Source organism: Ornithorhynchus anatinus, chromosome 1, assembly GCF_004115215.2.
Source record: "Ornithorhynchus anatinus isolate Pmale09 chromosome 1, mOrnAna1.pri.v4, whole genome shotgun sequence".
Classification (NCBI taxonomy): domain Eukaryota; kingdom Metazoa; phylum Chordata; class Mammalia; order Monotremata; family Ornithorhynchidae; genus Ornithorhynchus; species Ornithorhynchus anatinus.
The window spans coordinates 171,215,468-171,232,267 of NC_041728.1; the positions used below are offsets into that span (position 1 = coordinate 171,215,468).

A 16,800-nucleotide genomic window follows, 5' to 3' on the forward strand; every position below is an offset into this window, starting at 1 on the left:
CTCCACACTAAATAACAGGAGATTGACTCAGGTGAGACCAGAGAGAAGGAAAGATCACAGGGTTGGCCTCATTCTGGAAAAAAGAAAGGAATTAAATATGTCAGGCACGCATCGGCACCAGCTAAGCGTTGGGAGATAATCCAGTACTTGTTTCTCTAAGAATTAACTGGGGACCATGAAACTGCATTTTACTACTGGAGAAACTTTAATCAATTAATCTTATTTATTGAGGGCTTAATTTGTGCAGAGCACTATGCTAAATGCATGGTGGGGTACGATATTACAGAGTTGGTAGACACATTCTCTGCTCTCAAAGAGGTTACAGTCTAGAGGGGAAGAAAGATATTATAAATAAATGAATTGTGGATAGGTACATAAGTGCTGGGGACTGAGGAAGGGTTGGATGGTGCTGCTGCTGTAGATGGAAAATAGAGATTAGAAGGGAAGAGAGAAGCAGTGTGGTCTAGAGGATAGAGCACAGGCCTGGGAGTCCGAAGACCCTGGGTTCTAAGACCAGCTCTGCCACATATCTGCTGTGTGACGCTGGGCAAGTCATTTCACTTCTCTATGACTCAGTTACCCTCATCTGTAAAACGGGGATTGAGATTGTGAGCCCATGTGGGACATAGACTGGTTCCAACCCGTTTAGCTGGTATCTAACCCAGGGTTTAGTACAGTGCCTGGCACATAGTAAGCACTTAAGAAATACCATTAAAACAAATAGAGCTGTCTTCAGGGATCGAGCATGATCACATGCGCTACCCAGCAAAGGGACTACTGCCCCTGGGCCCCTTTCAGCCATGAGTGGACCTGAGGATAGAGTTTAGATGAGAGGCTTTTTTGGCTCTCTAGTTCTCCCTCTTTTGAAATGTGGTGTTGGAGAAGGCTTTTGCTAATACCAAGGACTGCATGAACAACAAACAAATGGATTTTGGAGCAAATTAAACCAAAGTGGACTTTGGAAGGCCAAATGACTTGACTTAGATTAGCTTATTTTGGACACAAAATCAGGAGGACCGATTCTCTGGAGAAGACACTAATGCTAGGAAAAGTCCAGGGAAAACATGGAAGAGGCAGACCGGCAGCTAGATGGCTAGAGATCATAACAACGCTAACGGAATAACCATTAGAAAGGTCACAGATTATGGCAGAGGACAGGACATTCAGGAGAAAGTATATCCATGGAGTCGCTAAGAATTGGAAACGACTCGACAGCACTTAATAATAATAGTTCTCCCTCAGAACTGAAGAGGTTAAGAGTTGCTGCTACAGTGTAGCTGCCTGTTTACGTTTTTTTCTCCACGCTTGGGGCAGAAAGCCAGAGCCGGCTCGTAGTGGAAGGTCACTGCTCTCAAACCGCTGTCTTAAAAGAGGCTAGATTTCAGCTTCAACTCGTTTTTAAAATCCACTGGAAAAGGCCTGTTCCCTGGGACCGCCTCCTTGGGGCAGAGCTGGCGGACGTTTATGCGGCCTGTTCTCCTTGATGAGGTTAAGTCCGTTACTCCCACCGATTCCAACGTGCCTCTCTCAGAGATGGGGAGGCAAAGTATTTGACCACCCAGGATCTGATTTCACCAGAGTTTGCTTGCTCCAGAGCTTCACCCCGTCATGGAGCAAAAGGGAAAGATGGGTTCAAGGTCTCCCACGCTGCAGGTGCGTGGCTTTCCGCTGTTTTTTGATTGGGTGGCTGCCAGAGACAAGGAGGCGGAAAAGCCTCCCGGTAGAAGAAGCATCCCAGCTGGTTTCCAAGCCGTGAGCCCCTTGGAATCGATCCAGTTTTTCGAAAGCACTGGGAGAAAATGGCAGCAAATGATGGCCCGTTCTCGGTTTATTTTTGTGGAATTTGTTATGCTCTTACGGTGTGCCAGATACTGTTCTGAACCCTGCGTAGATATTCATTCATTCAATCATATTTATTGAGCACTTACTGTTTGCAGAGTACAATATAACAATAAACAGAAACATTCCCTGACCACAAGGAGCTTACAGTCTAGATACATGTTAATCAGGTTGGACATAATCCATGTCCCACAGGTGGCTCACAGTCTTAATCCCTATTTTACAGAGGAGCGAACTGAAGCCCAGAGAAGTAAAGTGACTTGCCCAAGGTCACACTGGAGACTGGTGGAGCAGTGAGGATTAGAACCCAGGTCCTTTGACTCGCAGGCCTGTGCTCTCTCCACTAGACCACACTGCTTCTCTGTTACCCAAAAGATCACTCAGAGAGCAAAAATTGTGGAGTGAGAAAATGAGGGAGGGGGAGAATTTCACTCCCTTGAACTCTTTAAAATGGGACAACTGCTCACCTATAAAGGATGGCTCAGGACACCGTCCTGCTGGGAGGATGGAAGATGGACATAATGACCAGTCCCAGACTCAACAGGGCCCTGGAAAATCCAGTAACCAGTTATTTGAGAATGGCTCATATAGTTTCTTTCTGAGCCAGGCCACTGAGGATGCCAGAGCTTGATGAGTCGGGATATTTCTTCTCTACCTCACTTTGATTTAGTGGCGGCTTGGGGGGGACCGTGGGAGAGGCGGGGCCGGGTGGCTCCATTTTTCTAGTTGTGTGGTTCCTGGCTCTCTGACGCTGGGCTCTTAGTGTCGAAGCACAAGCAGCCGGGCTCTCTGCCCCAATCACGCTGACTACAGCATGTTTATCTTGCCCCGATTTGCTATCTTCATCAATTTCCCCAGCCCCCCAGTTGCTTGGCCAGGCAGGCATCCCCATGCATCATGCTGAAAACTGCTTCTGAACTGGAGCCGGAAGAGGAATTTGTCATCGACTCCTCTGTTTGTCTGACAGGAGCACGGCCTAATATTTCATTTAAACGAAGGGCCCAGAGCCCGTCTGAGAGTTTCCCGGCATGATAAAGGACGGTCAGACGGGTCCCAGCGGCCGTTAAACGGTCGGCAGCTGCGGAACCCGGAAGGTGCCGGCCCTCTGAGGCGTCCAGCACGCTGCCGCTGCCTTAAAAGGATGGACGGACAGGCGACGTCTCACGGAGCCAGGAATTCTTTCCATGCGGGCTGGGGAACTTCCCTGCCTGCTTCTAGGTAGCATGACTTAGTGGATAGATCACAGATCTGGGAGTTGCAAGAACCTGGATTCTAAACCCGGCGCTGCCATGTGTCTGCTGTGTGACCTTGGGCAAGTCATTTCACTTCTCTAGGCCTCAGTTACCTCATCTGTAAAATGGGGATTAAGAGGGTGAGCCCTTTGTGGGACAGGGACTGTCTCCAACCTGCTTACCTTGTATCTACCCCAGCGTTTAGAATAGTGTTTGGCACACTTAGTAAGACCATAATTACTGTTATCATTCTTCCCATGATCGATGTCTGTCCCGAGCCTTGTGGCCCGCTGCCTTGCAGCCTCACAGAGGCAAGCGTCATTTTTAATGTGGCTGGTATTCCCGGTCTGGCCCGGGCCTACATCTTCTGCCTCATTCCAGGAGGCAGAGTTTTCCTCGCTGAGGGGGTGGATGGGGGTCTCTGCTCAGGGGCAATGTGTCATTCCCGGAATGGGGGTCCTCGCTGTCACTGGTGGCTGAGAGAAGAAGAGCAAACGTGCCCGGGAAGGCAGGAGGACGTGCTCTCAGGTCCACCCGGCAGTGCCTAGCACCTATCACCTCGCTGCCCCTCCGAGAATGGGGCCGGCGGGGCCTGGGCGCGGTGGTTACCTGCATGGGTGGGGACGCTGGCCTCAGACCCTCGGATTCAGTCTTGACCTTGCTGCGCTTGTTAATTACGGGATTGACTGTGCTGCTCACCGCTGCCTCGCTGCTCTGCTTGTTCTGGGGAAATTAGAGGAGAAGCGGTGTCAGGGTGTGGCAGAAAGACTCGGGCCACCCAACAAGAGACCGTCTGGCTGCAGTAGGCTCTCGCAGCAGGCACAAGAGGGGATTCATGGAGGGTTAGAGATGGGGAGACAGGGGGAGAGGGGGACAAGTGCTGTGTCTCTTCCCAGGGCCACACAGCACCTTGGGAAGGGCGATAGGGAGCAGGGAGGGCAGTGATAATAATAATAATAATAATTGTGGAAGCTCTTACTTTGTGCCAGGCATTGTTCTAAGCACTGGGGTAGATTCTAGGTAATCAAGTTGGACACAGTCCCTGTCCCAGACGGGGTTCACGGTCTCAATCTCCATTTTACAAATGAATTAACTGAGGCACAGAGAAGTGAAGTGAATTGACCGAGGTCATACAGCAGACCAGTGGTGGAGCCGGGATTAATAATAATGTTGGTATTTGTTAAACGCTTACTATGTGCAGAGCACTGTTCTAAGCACTGGGGTAGATACAGGGTAATCAGGTTGTCCCGCATGAGGCTCACAGTCTTAATCCCCATTTTACAGATGAGGGAACTGAGGCCCAGAGAAGTGAAGTGACTTGCCCACGGTTACACAGCTGACAAGTGGCAGAGCTGGGATTCAAACCCATGACCTATGGCTCCCAAGCCCATGCTCTTTCCACTGAGCCACCCGGCTTCTCTAGAATTTTCTAGGATTCTCTAGAATTCTCTAGAATCCAGAAGGACCTGGATTAGAACCCAGGTCCTTCTAACTCCCCGGCTATCTATTAGGCAGCGTGTGGGGAAGTGGGAGATGAAAGTTTACGGGTGAAAATCCACCTTATTGTTGGGCCGATCTGGCACTTTGGCCCTCAACTCTTATTCCAATGCCAGCAGGCTTCCCAGGATGTATTCTCGCCTCCGGGATAAGTTAACCCCCTGCCTCAGGGAACCTGGTTCAATTAGGAGGGAGACATCTGCAGCTTTGTGCTCCTGGGTTTCATCAGTGCTTTCTTCTGTACCTTTTTCTCTCATGGCATTTGTTAGGTGCTTATAAGGGGCCAGGCACTGTACTAAGCCCTGGGATAGATACAAGATAATCAGGTCGGACATGGCCCATGTCCCACACTGGGCTCAATCTATATCCCCATTTTACAGATGAGGTCCAGAGAAGTTAAGGGGCTTTCCCAAGGACACTAAGCAGACACTGGTAGAGTCAGGATTCATACTGTGGTTCTTCTGACTCCCAAGTCCCTGCTCTATCCCCTGAGCTATGCTGCTTCTCTTTGAAAGGATCCTGGGAAAGAGGTCTGCCCGGCTCTCCCCACAGGACAATCCAAGTTCAATTGCCAGATGACTGGACAGGGGACAGATCCAAACTGCTTCTGGCCACTCGGGAGACTCTGAGGAGGTCAGTTTCTTTGATCTGAGCAAAAGGAGTCCAGCCTCCTCTCTGATCCTTTCTCCCGTTCGGAAGAAATTTACCCTTGCTAAATTCCTAATTTCTAAAAGTGGCAACTTGGGTCTGGGGCAGGAGCTGCCCGTTCTAAGTTTTAAAAACTGAGCTCAGGATGATAAATGACAATCAATAAGTCAGAGAGGAATAATAATAATAATATTTTAAGTGCTTACTATGTGCCAAGCTCAATCCCTGTCCCACATGGGGCTTCCAGTCTCAATCCCTATTTTATTCATTCATTCATTCAATCGTATTTTTTGAGTGCTTACTGTGTGCAGAGCATTGTACTAAGCACTTGGAAAGTACAATTCAGCAATAAAGAGAGACAATCCCTGCCCACACTGGGCTTACAGTCTAAAAGGAGGGAAACAGACATCTCAGACAGAAGTGATTTTCCCAAGGTCACACAGCAGGCAAGTGGTGGAACTAGGACTAGGACTCCTGAGGCCACAAGCCTCCATTTCAGCCATCTCCTTCCAAGCATCTCTCCCAACCCTGAAATGTCCCTCAGAGACAAAGTCTTGGTGGTTCCCAGGACCTCTTGGATGGCTCCTCTGACTTTGAGGTGAGACATATCCCGTCACTCAAATCTTCAACTTCAGTCGGGCCCATTGAACCCCCTTACAGCCAATGGCAAGACTGCTGGTCCATTTTCCCACCTTGCTCCTCTTGGAACTTAAAACCAATATGGCTCCTGCCTGGGCAGACACTCCCAACCACCCCCACCTCCCAATCCCCCAAAGGGAGGGGGAGATGGCCCCCCTGTTGACAATCTTGAGGTTCCCTGGGACAATCTTGAAAGTAGTGGAAACAGTTGCTTCCTAACACAATCAATAGCATTTACTGAGCTCCTGCCATGCATAGAGCACTGTAGTAAACACTTGGGAGACTGGAATAGGGACAGGGCCCATGTTAAATTCCCACCAGTGCACTACATCCCAGCACTTAGGAAGTGCTCTGAAAACAAGAACCACAGAATACTAGTAGACATGACCCCCGCCGAGAAACTGGGCCGAGGTCCCCCGCTGGTTTTGGGACACTATTCCAAGGGGTTTCCCTTTCTCACCCCAGTGCTTGTGTGCTGGGTGGCATTAGGTGCACACGGTGGCGTTAGGGACTAAATTTAGCCAAGGGGAAAATATGCTGTCACAGCAATGCCGGAATACTCTTTCCGACCGAACTAGAAGCTGTCAGGGAGTTAGTGCTATTTGAGCTAACCTCATGGAACTCCTTTTGACTAACCAACTGCTTCCCACATGATGGGAAATGATATTTATTTGCTTCTGGATTGCACAGGGTGTTTGGATCTGATCTAATCTAATCTAATATAATCTAATGCCCGATTAGACTGTAAGCCCGTCAATGGGCAGGGATTGTCTCTGTTGCCGAAGTGTACATCCCATGTGCTTAGAACAGTGCTCTGCACATAGTAAGCTCTCAATAAATACTACTGATTGAATGAATGGATCATGCCAAGATCTCTGCCGTGGCACCCTGAATATAAAAGGATCGGAAGTTACCTAACCAGATCCATCATCATCAATCAACATCATCATCGATGGTATTTATTGAGTGCTCACAATGTGAAGACCACCATACTAAATGTTTGGGAGAGTATAATACAGTCCATAAAGGATAATTATATTTATTTTTGGAAGGAGGGTAACAAACCGCTCCCTACGTCGCACCGAGGAGAGAACAAGCTAAATGGGTTGAAGCTGCAGCACAAGAAATACAGGAGAGTGTAAAGAAAGTTTCACGACAGTCGATGGGGGCAATTCGGGCCATTCCCTTCTCTGGAGAACAGGGTAAGCAATCTTCTTGGTGAAATAGTTTGGGTACCAGCCTGGCTGAAGGAAGGGGAAGAGAAAAAGCCTCGAGTCACTTTCCAACTGCATTATCCACACTCTTCTTCCAAACTAAGGGGGTTGGGAAGGTGGAGGATGGGCAACCGGCAGGAAGCAGAGATGAAGTCAATCATCCCATTTAAATCGTCTGTCTGTAAACCTCCCCCAGCTAGAAAGAAGAGAAGCATCTCTCTAAGAGGGATTTGGTCAGCAATGAATCTCTTCCCAGAATTCCCTGCGTCAGCCATCACTGGACGCGTCTCTTTGATCATAAGCCGGCTACTGTCCGGCCACCATCGGGGCTGTTACGAAACACGTAGAGTCTCTGAAGTTGTCGGCGGCTACCGTCGGTACGTCTGTCCCGTGGAAAAGTGGCCAGGCCCCCTCGTCCCTCCGCCTACCTGGTTAGGGTCCGTGATGCAGTTGCTGCTGTTTGCGACCTGCGGCGGGGTGGAGTTGACGGAGATGACGGCCATGTGCTGGCGCGGCGGGAACGTGGGGGAGGGCTGGAGCAGGGGAGGCGTGTGTCCAAAGGCCGAGCTCAGGCCACGCTGCTGGCTCAGGATCTGCTGGTAGGCCACCGGGTTGATGGGATGAGGGAAAGTGAAGGCCGGGCTGCAACACACACACGTACACACGCATACACACACACAAACACATGCACACAAACACACACACACACACACACACGGGACAGAAGATGGAAATGAGGTCAGCCCCTCTAGACTGTCATTTCATTCAGTGAGGGCGGGGAATGTGTGTCTGTTATATATTGTTATATTGTCCTCTTCCCTGAGCTTACTACAGTGCTCTGAACACAGTAAGTGCTCAGTAAATACAACTGACTGCCTGACTGACTTACCGGAAAGGGGAAACTTCAGGATGACTTCACAGAATCCAGGCTATACTGAGGTGCTTTACTCCCAGTAATAATCTGCGGCATGCGTCAAGCACTGAGAATGTGCCAAGCATGGTATTTAGTCTCCTGGTGCCACAGTTGTTCCGATCCAGAATGGCATTTGGTAGGGTCTCAATTTTTGGTCAGTTCTTAATGGACATGGGATTGAGTCAATGAGGTAGATCGGTCAATCGTATTTATTAAGTGCTTACTTTGTGCAGGGCACTGTACAAAGCTCTAAGTACTTATTGTGTGCAGGGCATTGTAATATGTGCTAAGCGCTTATGTGTGGAGCACTGTAGTCAGAGCTTGGGAGGGGACAGTAGAACAGTTGGTAGACAAGGGATATAATAATAACGATTATGATAATAATAATAAATATGGTATTTATTAAGTTCTTACTATGTGCTAGGCACTGTACTAAGCGCTGGGGTGGATACAAGTAAATCGGGTTGGACACAGCCCCTATCCCATATGTGGCTCACATTCCTAATCCCCATTTTACAGATGAGGGAACTGAGGCCCAGAGAAGTAAAGTAGCTTGACCGAGGTCACACAGCCGACGAGTGGCGGAAGCGGCATTTGAACCCGGGTCCTTCCGACTCCCAGGCCTGAGCCATGCTGGGAGTCCGCTTATTTGGCAACTAAACGCTTCTCAGAATTCCCTATGTTCGCTATCATTATAGGTATCTCCACAGCCAGGTCTTCTACCATTAGCTGGCCACTGCTCATGCCATCATGAAGGCTGTTAGGAAATATGTGGATTCTACAAAATGGTTGGAAGCTGCCGCTGGTAGGTTTGCCTGATAGATACACTGCCTCAGAACCACCCCCACAGGCTCACAGGAAGGTCAGAGTTTGATACATTTCTTTTAGGCTGGTGGGTTGCCTTCCTTTAGACCTGGGGTAGGAGAGTGTCGGCTAATTCTATTGGTTGACCGCGTGTAAAAATGGTTTTGGGAAATAAATCTGGGGAACACATCCGCCTTCTTGGTAACACAAGCTCTGAGCTCTTGCTAGCTTGAAGCAGCATTAGCTAGTGAAAAGATCATGGGCCTGAGAGTCAGAGGACCTGGGTTCTAATCCCAGATCTGCCACTTGTCTGCTATGGGATGTTGGGCAAGTCACTTAACATCTCTGTGTCTCAGTTACCTCATCCATTAAATGGGGATTAAAAGTGTGAGCCCTACAGCCAACCTAATTACCCTTTATCTACCCCAGAGATTAGAACAGCACTTAGTACATAGTAAGCGCTTAACAAATACCATAATAATTACTATTATTATTAAGTGGGATAAGGACTGTGTTCAACCCAATTAACTTGTATCTATCCCAGTACTTAAAACGGTACCTGGTGCATAGTTAAGCGCTTAGCAAATATCACAATTATTATTATTACCTCGATCAGTTCATCACTCTGCGGATAGAGTCCACGCTTTAGGAACTCATAACAATAATAAGGATGATAATTTTGGTATTCAAGAGCTTACTCTTTTTAATGGTCCTCATTAAGCACTTAGTGTGTGTTAAACACTGTGCTAAGCACTGGTGTAGATACACACTTATCATGTTGGACATAGACCCTGTTACACATGAGGCTCACAGTCTAAATTGGAGGGAGGATGATTTAATCCCTATTTTACAGATGAGATAACTGAGGCATTGTGAAGTTAAGTGACTTGCCCACGGCCACACAGCAAGCCCTCGGCAGATCCGAGACGAGAACTCAGATCCTCCAACTCTCAGACCCTTGCTCTCTCCACTAGGCCATGCTGCTTCTCCAAGATTTGGCATGTGAAAGTGAACTGGGATCACAGGTTATGCGTTCATTACCCGATCCCCTGTAGGAGGGATCACCAATAAATTCTCCTAGCAATTCCTAGATTTTCATCACAAAAAGTACAATTTGACAGCGTGATCTGCTTCCCTGAAATTCTATATTCTAACGTCAAAAAGCATCCTTTTTTCTGACAAAAAGAAAATTTTACAGTAATCTGAATGATTTCACCATTAGATTGTTAGCTTTTTATGGGCTGGGGGAAGATTCATTTCTTATTAAGCCCCATCTGGGAAAGGGGCCGTGTCCAACATCAATTCGCTTGTATCTAACCCAGAACTTACAACAGTGCTTGACACATAAGATGCACTTAACCAAAACCATCGTCATTATTATTCCTAGTGTTTTCCTTTCTCATCCATTTAGTATAATGCAGTGCACCCAACGGGACATGAATAAACAACATTACTATTACTACTATCAAGCAAAGAGAATTCCAAACCAAAGCGCACTCTTGTTTTACCTGATCGCCCCCGCAGATAAATGTCCGTAGGATCCACTAGCAGCGGAACTACTTCTGGAGTTATTAATGTAAGCCACCAGGGAGTTGGGAGATGTTCTGATCATAGTCTGGAGGTCGATGCTGGCATCGGAGAGCGGGGATATGGACAAGGCTCGCTTCCGGCTTAATCTCGGTGTAACCCTTGGGCTGGAGAATCTAGACACTGGGAAAAACACAAAATGGACACGTGATGACTTTACTTTTCACAGTGAGGACCCTGAAACGTTCTCCTGAGCAAAGAGCCAAGCAATATACATTCTGATGGAAGGAGAGAGGGTAAAAGATTTGTGGGCATAGAACGTGTCTATCAACTCTGTGATGCTTACTCTTCCCAAGCGCTTAGTACAGTGCCCTTCATACAGAGTTCCATAAATCACTTAAAACTCACAACTTCTCTGTGTCTTATTTATCTCATCTGTAAAATGGGGATTAAGACTGTGAGCCCCATGTTGGGACAAGGACTGTGTCCAACGTGATTAGCTTGTATCTACCTCAGCCCTTAGTACAGTTCCTGGTGCATAGTAAATGTTTAACAAATACCATCAAACATGAATATAATTGATTGGTTGATTACTGACAAGGGAACTTCAGGTCACTATAATGAAAGACATGCTCACAGAATACACTCTTGAGTGTTCAAAGCTTTGGTATTCAAATTTGGTTCTCTAAAATTGGTCATGTCCTCTGCTTTTTCTCTAATTCATTATTAGCTCATGAGTGCTGAAACTATTTTACAGCTATTAGTAACTATTTTACTATTTTACATCCTAATTCCCATTCATTTTCACTAATTACAATACACACATGGTTACATAAACATTATATATTAACATACATATTATAAACATTATATATTATCCCATATATATCCCATAAATAATGTTTATGTAACCATGTATATATATACATATATATATATATGTATACACACACATATGTGTGTGTGTGTGTGTTTGCTCTGGGACACATTTAGTATTAGGCACATAAGAGATAGACTGAAAAATTACTGTAACATAGACATTTGAGTATGCTCCATGGGGTCTGGTGAATGCTGGGTCCTTAAAAGAGAATTCCTTTATTAAAGTCTCTAGGAAACGTCTCGAAAGCAATGCAGCCTAACTGAAAATTCCAGAGCTGATTTTCCACGGTGCATTGCAGGTCCCAACCTCCAAAATACAACAGGTGTCTTTGATTTCACATTCCACAGGCAGCTGTATCCTTGGACTTGGGAGCCTTTGGACCTCAATTCTCCCAGGGGAATGCCTTAAACATGTAGAGGTTGCTGGATGATGAAAGTGCGAGTTATTTAAATGCTTGGGAACCTCAATCCGTTGTTGAGTGTTTCGAGAACATGGTTCACACACCGCTTTGCAAATGATTCTGGCAGCTCAGCCCTGCTCCTACAGACAGATCACGAACCCTGATGCCACTTTGTAGAAGAGGAACCTGAGACCCTCTGGGGCTAAGTACAGAGTCACAGACTAAGGCAACAGCAGGCTGGTTCCAAATATGTTCTAGTCTCAGTCTCTTTGGTTCTATGTGTGGCTGAAACGTCTTTCAACAGAGCCTCTAGAGTGAAGCTGGGTTCCCAATCATTTTCCTAGGAGCCTTTTGGGCGGTCTGCATTTTTCTGGGGACTGGGGAATTGTAGTAAAAGCCACAGTGATTGTCATTTCCATCATTTTCCAATCCATGTCCACCTCCCGCTCCTCCCAAAAAACCTCCAGACCTCCACCAACCAGTGACGACAAACAGTGGTGCTATCTAGTCATAATAATAATCATAATTATGGTTCTAGTTAAGTGCTTACTTTGTGTCAGGCACTGTTCTAAGCGCTAGGGGAGATACAAGTTAATCAAGTTGGACTCAGTTCCTGTCCCACATGGGGCTCATACTCTTAATCTCCATTTTACAGATGAGGTGACTGAGGCCCAGTGAAGTGACTTGCCCAAGGTCACATAGCAGACGTGGAGGAGTAGGAACCCAGGTCCTTCTGACTCCCAAGTCTAAGCCACTAAGCCACGCTACCCCTCTAGACTGTAAGCTCTTTGTGGGCAGGGAATATGTCTGTTTAGCGTTGTATTGTACTCTCCCAGGTACTTAGTACAGTGTTCTGCACACAATTACCCATGAATAGATTGATTGAATGAACTGAATGAATGGAAACAGTCCCGGAAGCCCTATTGCCCACCAAATCAAATGGCACCCTGGAAGCTCTGCCCTGAGCCTTACATTAGGGGAATTTCCTTCTAGATGGTAAGTGCCTTAAGGGCCAGTGATTTTATCTGCTCCAACTACTGTGCTCTACAGTTGCTTAATACTGTGCTCTGCCCACCGTAGTCATACAATAATAACAACAACAATAATAATAATAATGATATTTGTTAATTGCTTACTATGTGCCAGGCACTGTACTAAGCACTAGGCACAGTATATATTATGGATTGATTATCTTGTCTGCTGGACACAGTCTGACAGGGTCAGAGTCTGGATTTAAGGGGGATTTGAAGGAGTGGGAACAAGATAGAGAAGCAGCATGGGCTAGTCGATAGAGCACAACCCTGACGAAGGACCTGGGTTTTAATTCTACCTCTGCCACTTGTCCGTCGTGTCACCTCGGGCAAATTACTTCACTTCTCTTCTCTGTCTCATTTATTTCAGCTGTAAAAAGTGGGGATTAAAACTGTGAACCCCATGTAGGACATGGACTATGTCCAACCTGACAAACTTGTATCTATCGCAGTACTTAGTACAGTGCCTGGCACATAGTAAGGGCTTAGCAACCACCATTAAAAAAAAAAAAAAGAGACTTTCCTTCTTTTAATAGCAACTGTATTTGCTGAACACCCACTTCTACTGATTTAATGAGCCTCAAGACAATTAATGTCCATATTCTTTCTTTCTTCCTTGAGGCTCACTGAAGGTAAGGCTCCCTTGCTTTTCCTTTGTGTAAGGCATACTTTCTGAGGCCCTCTGAATGGGACATAGGACCAATGTGGGAACTAGTCTTACTCTCAGTTGTTCACCCACTGATACCTTATGTCTGCTGAATAGATGGCAAGGCTCTAGGGGAGAAGAAAGCACCCTGCTCAACGAAGGTGACGTTTGGTGGGCATCCTGGCTCTTACCTTGCCGTTCTGTTTCCTCAAAAATAGACCCTCAAAATAAAGAGAATAAAATCCAGGAAGCCATCTGGAACCATGGCTTCCTTAAAAGTCTGGAGGTAAGAATTTCTCACGGTCTAGATATCCAAGTATTTTATGCAACAGCTGTAAAAAATTCTGGGTTTTTTTCCAGTGATATCTAGTGAATAGAGCATGGGCCTGGGAGTCAGAAGGTCATGGATTCTAAGTCCAGGTCTGTCACTTGTCCACTGTGACTTGTAAAGCAAGTCACTTAACTTCTCTATGCCTCAGTTCTCTCATCTGTAAAATGAGGATTAAGAGTGTGAGAGGTCCCGTGTGGGATAGGGACTGTGTCCAACCCAATTATCTTGTATATTCAGTAGTATTTATTGAGCGCTTACTTTGTGCAGAGCACTGTATTATACCTCAGCGCTTAGAACAGTGCCTGGCACAAAGTAAGAGCTTAACAAATACCATAATTATTATTATTATTACTATGAGACAACCACTATTTTAAGTGCAAGATACAAGATAACCAGATGAGACATAGTCCCTATCCAATATTTGGCTTACAGTCTAAGAGGGAGGGAGAATTTTTTTTCACCCATTTTATAGCTGAAGAAACTGAGGCACAAAGAGGTTAAATGACATGTCCAAGGTCCAACAAAACCTGTCCAAAAAAACCTCCTCACAATTGGCTTTAAGGCACTCAATCACCTTGCCCGCTGCTACCTCACCTCACTACTCTCCAACTACAATTCAGCCCACACACTTCGCTCCTCTAATGCTAACCTTCCCGCTGTGCCTTGATTTCCTCTATCTCGCCACCAACCCCTCGCCCAAGTCCCGTCTCTCTCCTGGAACGCCCTCCCACCTCAAATCCAAAAGACAATTACTCTTTCCCCCTTCAAAGTCTCACTGAAGGCATATTTCCTCCAAGAGGCCTTCCCTGACTAAGCCCCCACTTTTCTCTTCTCCCATTCCCTTCTGCATCATCCTGACTTGCTCCCTTTGTTCATCCCAGCCCCACAGCATTTATGTACATATCTATAATTTATGTATATTAATGTCTGTCATCCTGCCACCCCCCTAGACTGTAAGCTCATTATGGACTGGGAATATGTCTGATTATTACTATATTGTACTATCCTAAGCATTAGTTCAGTGCTCTCCCCACAGTAAGCGCTCAATAAATATGATTGAATGAAGGAATCTCTCATAATATCCCAATAGAGGTGGTTCATGCTGCTTGGATTTGGGGCATTCTTACTGTAAATTCAACCAGGGTAGCCTGATTTCAAGTGCAAGAAAGACAAACATTCAGGGCCTCTAGTAGAAGTTGGGTCAGTGCCAGCCGTCAGGCAAGGAACCAGCCTCTCCGACAAAACTGAGGCTAGTCCCCCGCAAAACAGGGATGCCTCCCTGCCCTGAGCTTGGCGTATATTGTTTCAGGCACAAGCGTAAACATTACCAACTGCCTGTTCGCCCCTGTTTTCTTGGCTCAGAGTCTGGGAGTCTGGCTTAGGTTTTCCAAGCTCCGGGGCTGTTCCAGGGCTGGTGCCATTGAGAAAGTGTCGAGGAAGGAAAGACCGGGCCAAGTATTGTGATTCTGAGTGACTGGTCGGTGAAGAGAAGCCAATTGGAAGAGTGTGAGGGTTTGAGCCGGGGCCTCTCCGACAGCTTGTGTGTGGATGAGAAGGAAGGACAGGAGTGGTGGTTGGGGAGGGGATAAACAGGGGAGGGGTTGGAGCTGAAATGAATCAAAAGCCCAGCACACTGCTGAGCCGCCAATTAAGGAGAGAAACAAGACTTCGGGAGACCAGAAAGCAAATTAGAAGTTTTTAAAAAAGACCCGAAAAACCACACAAAGCCATCTGACAGCTCAGAGCAGGCTCTCCTTTCCGCCGGCAGCCTGGACTCTATTAACAATTGTTAGGCAGGTCCGAAGACGTTGCTTTTTTTTTCCCAGCTCCTCCTCCACCCCCTGACCCCATCTGGCCTGCGGTGGCATAGAAGCAAACAGAAAACTACTATCGCCAAATTGTACTTTCCAGGCACCTAGTACAGTGCTCTGCACACGGTAAGTGCTCAATAAATACGAATGAATGAATGAATGAATGAATCTTCATTCTCTTTCCCTGGCATGAGGGGTGGGATGACTGACTCAGCTTTACTGATCCCTTCTCGTCCTGTGAGGGAACATCATCCTTGTGATCACCTGTGCTCCACAGAGGCCTTACAGGAGCCTTTTGAAAATCACTAAGTCCATGGAATTCCTGTTCCACCCAGAATATTTGTATGGGACTTCGCCAAGCTTGTCCAAATCCCTTTCTCCTGCTCCAGAAGCAATATGGCCTACTGGATAGAGTCCAGGCCTGGGAGTCAGAAGGACCTGGGTTCTAATCCCAGCTCCGACACTTGACAGCTGTGTGACCTTGGGCAAGTCACTTCACTTCTTTGTGCTTCAGTTTCCTCATCTGTAAAATGGGGATTAAGACCATGATCCCCAAGTGGGACAGGGACTGTGTCCATCTCGATCAACTCCCATCCATCCCAGCGCTTAGTAAAGTGCCTGGTAAATAGTAAGGACTTAGAAAACACCACAGTTATTTTTATTATTATTCACTAAGCTAAGGACCACCAGCATCTACCTGCTGCAAACATTGAGTCCCCTCCCACAGCCCCTTCATGAATCAATGAGTGGTTTTATTGAGCACTGGAAGAGTACAATGCAATAGTTGGTAGATATGAACCGTGACCTAGAGGAGCTAACATTCCAGTGGGGGAGACAGATGTTAAAAGACATTACAAATAGGAGAAGCCACAGAGTGTAAGGCTGTACATAAGTGTCGTGGGGTTGGGGGTGGGGTGGGTATCAAGTTGATTAGAAGATATAGGCCGAAGGAGGGAGAGAAGGGTGGGGAAGTGAGGGATTATTCAAGGAAGGTTTCCTGGAGCAGACATGTTTTTAGTAGGACCTTGAAGATGGGGAGAGTAATAGTAACAGTAATTATGGTATCTGTAAAGTCCTTACTATGTGCCAAGCACTGCTCTGGGGTAGATAGAAGGTAATCGAGAGTGGTGGCTATCACACGTACAGGGGGAGGGAGGGAAGGAGTTCCAGGCTGGAGGGAGGGTGGGAGGAAGGGGTCGATGGTAAGAGAGAGAAGATGGAGGTACAGTGAGAAGGTGGGTGTTTAGAGGAGTGAAGTGTGCGGGCTGTGTCATAGTGGAAGATGAGCGATGTTAAGTCGGAGGGGGAGAGTTGCTTGAGCTCTTTATAGCCAATGGCAATGAAAGCCTTCTCATGAAAGTCAAACAAAAAGGGAATTGAAAAGTGAA

The 16,800-nt window shown here is 46.7% G+C and overlaps 1 protein-coding gene across 2 annotated transcripts in view; it reads right to left on the reverse strand.

Moving 5' to 3' along the window:
* Nucleotides 1–16,800, reverse strand: part of GLI2 (GLI family zinc finger 2) — a 136,126-nt gene that overhangs the window by 33,005 nt on the left and 86,321 nt on the right. The window contains exons 4-6 of one of the 2 annotated variants that reach the window (XM_029074521.2): nt 10,295–10,496; nt 7,498–7,711; nt 3,681–3,794 (exon numbers count right to left, since the gene is read on the reverse strand). In XM_029074521.2, coding sequence (XP_028930354.2) covers nt 3,681–3,794; nt 7,498–7,711; nt 10,295–10,496 — 530 coding nt within the window. The remainder of the gene's footprint in view (nt 1–3,680; nt 3,795–7,497; nt 7,712–10,294; nt 10,497–16,800) is intronic. The other variant, XM_039913424.1, reaches the window with a different exon arrangement.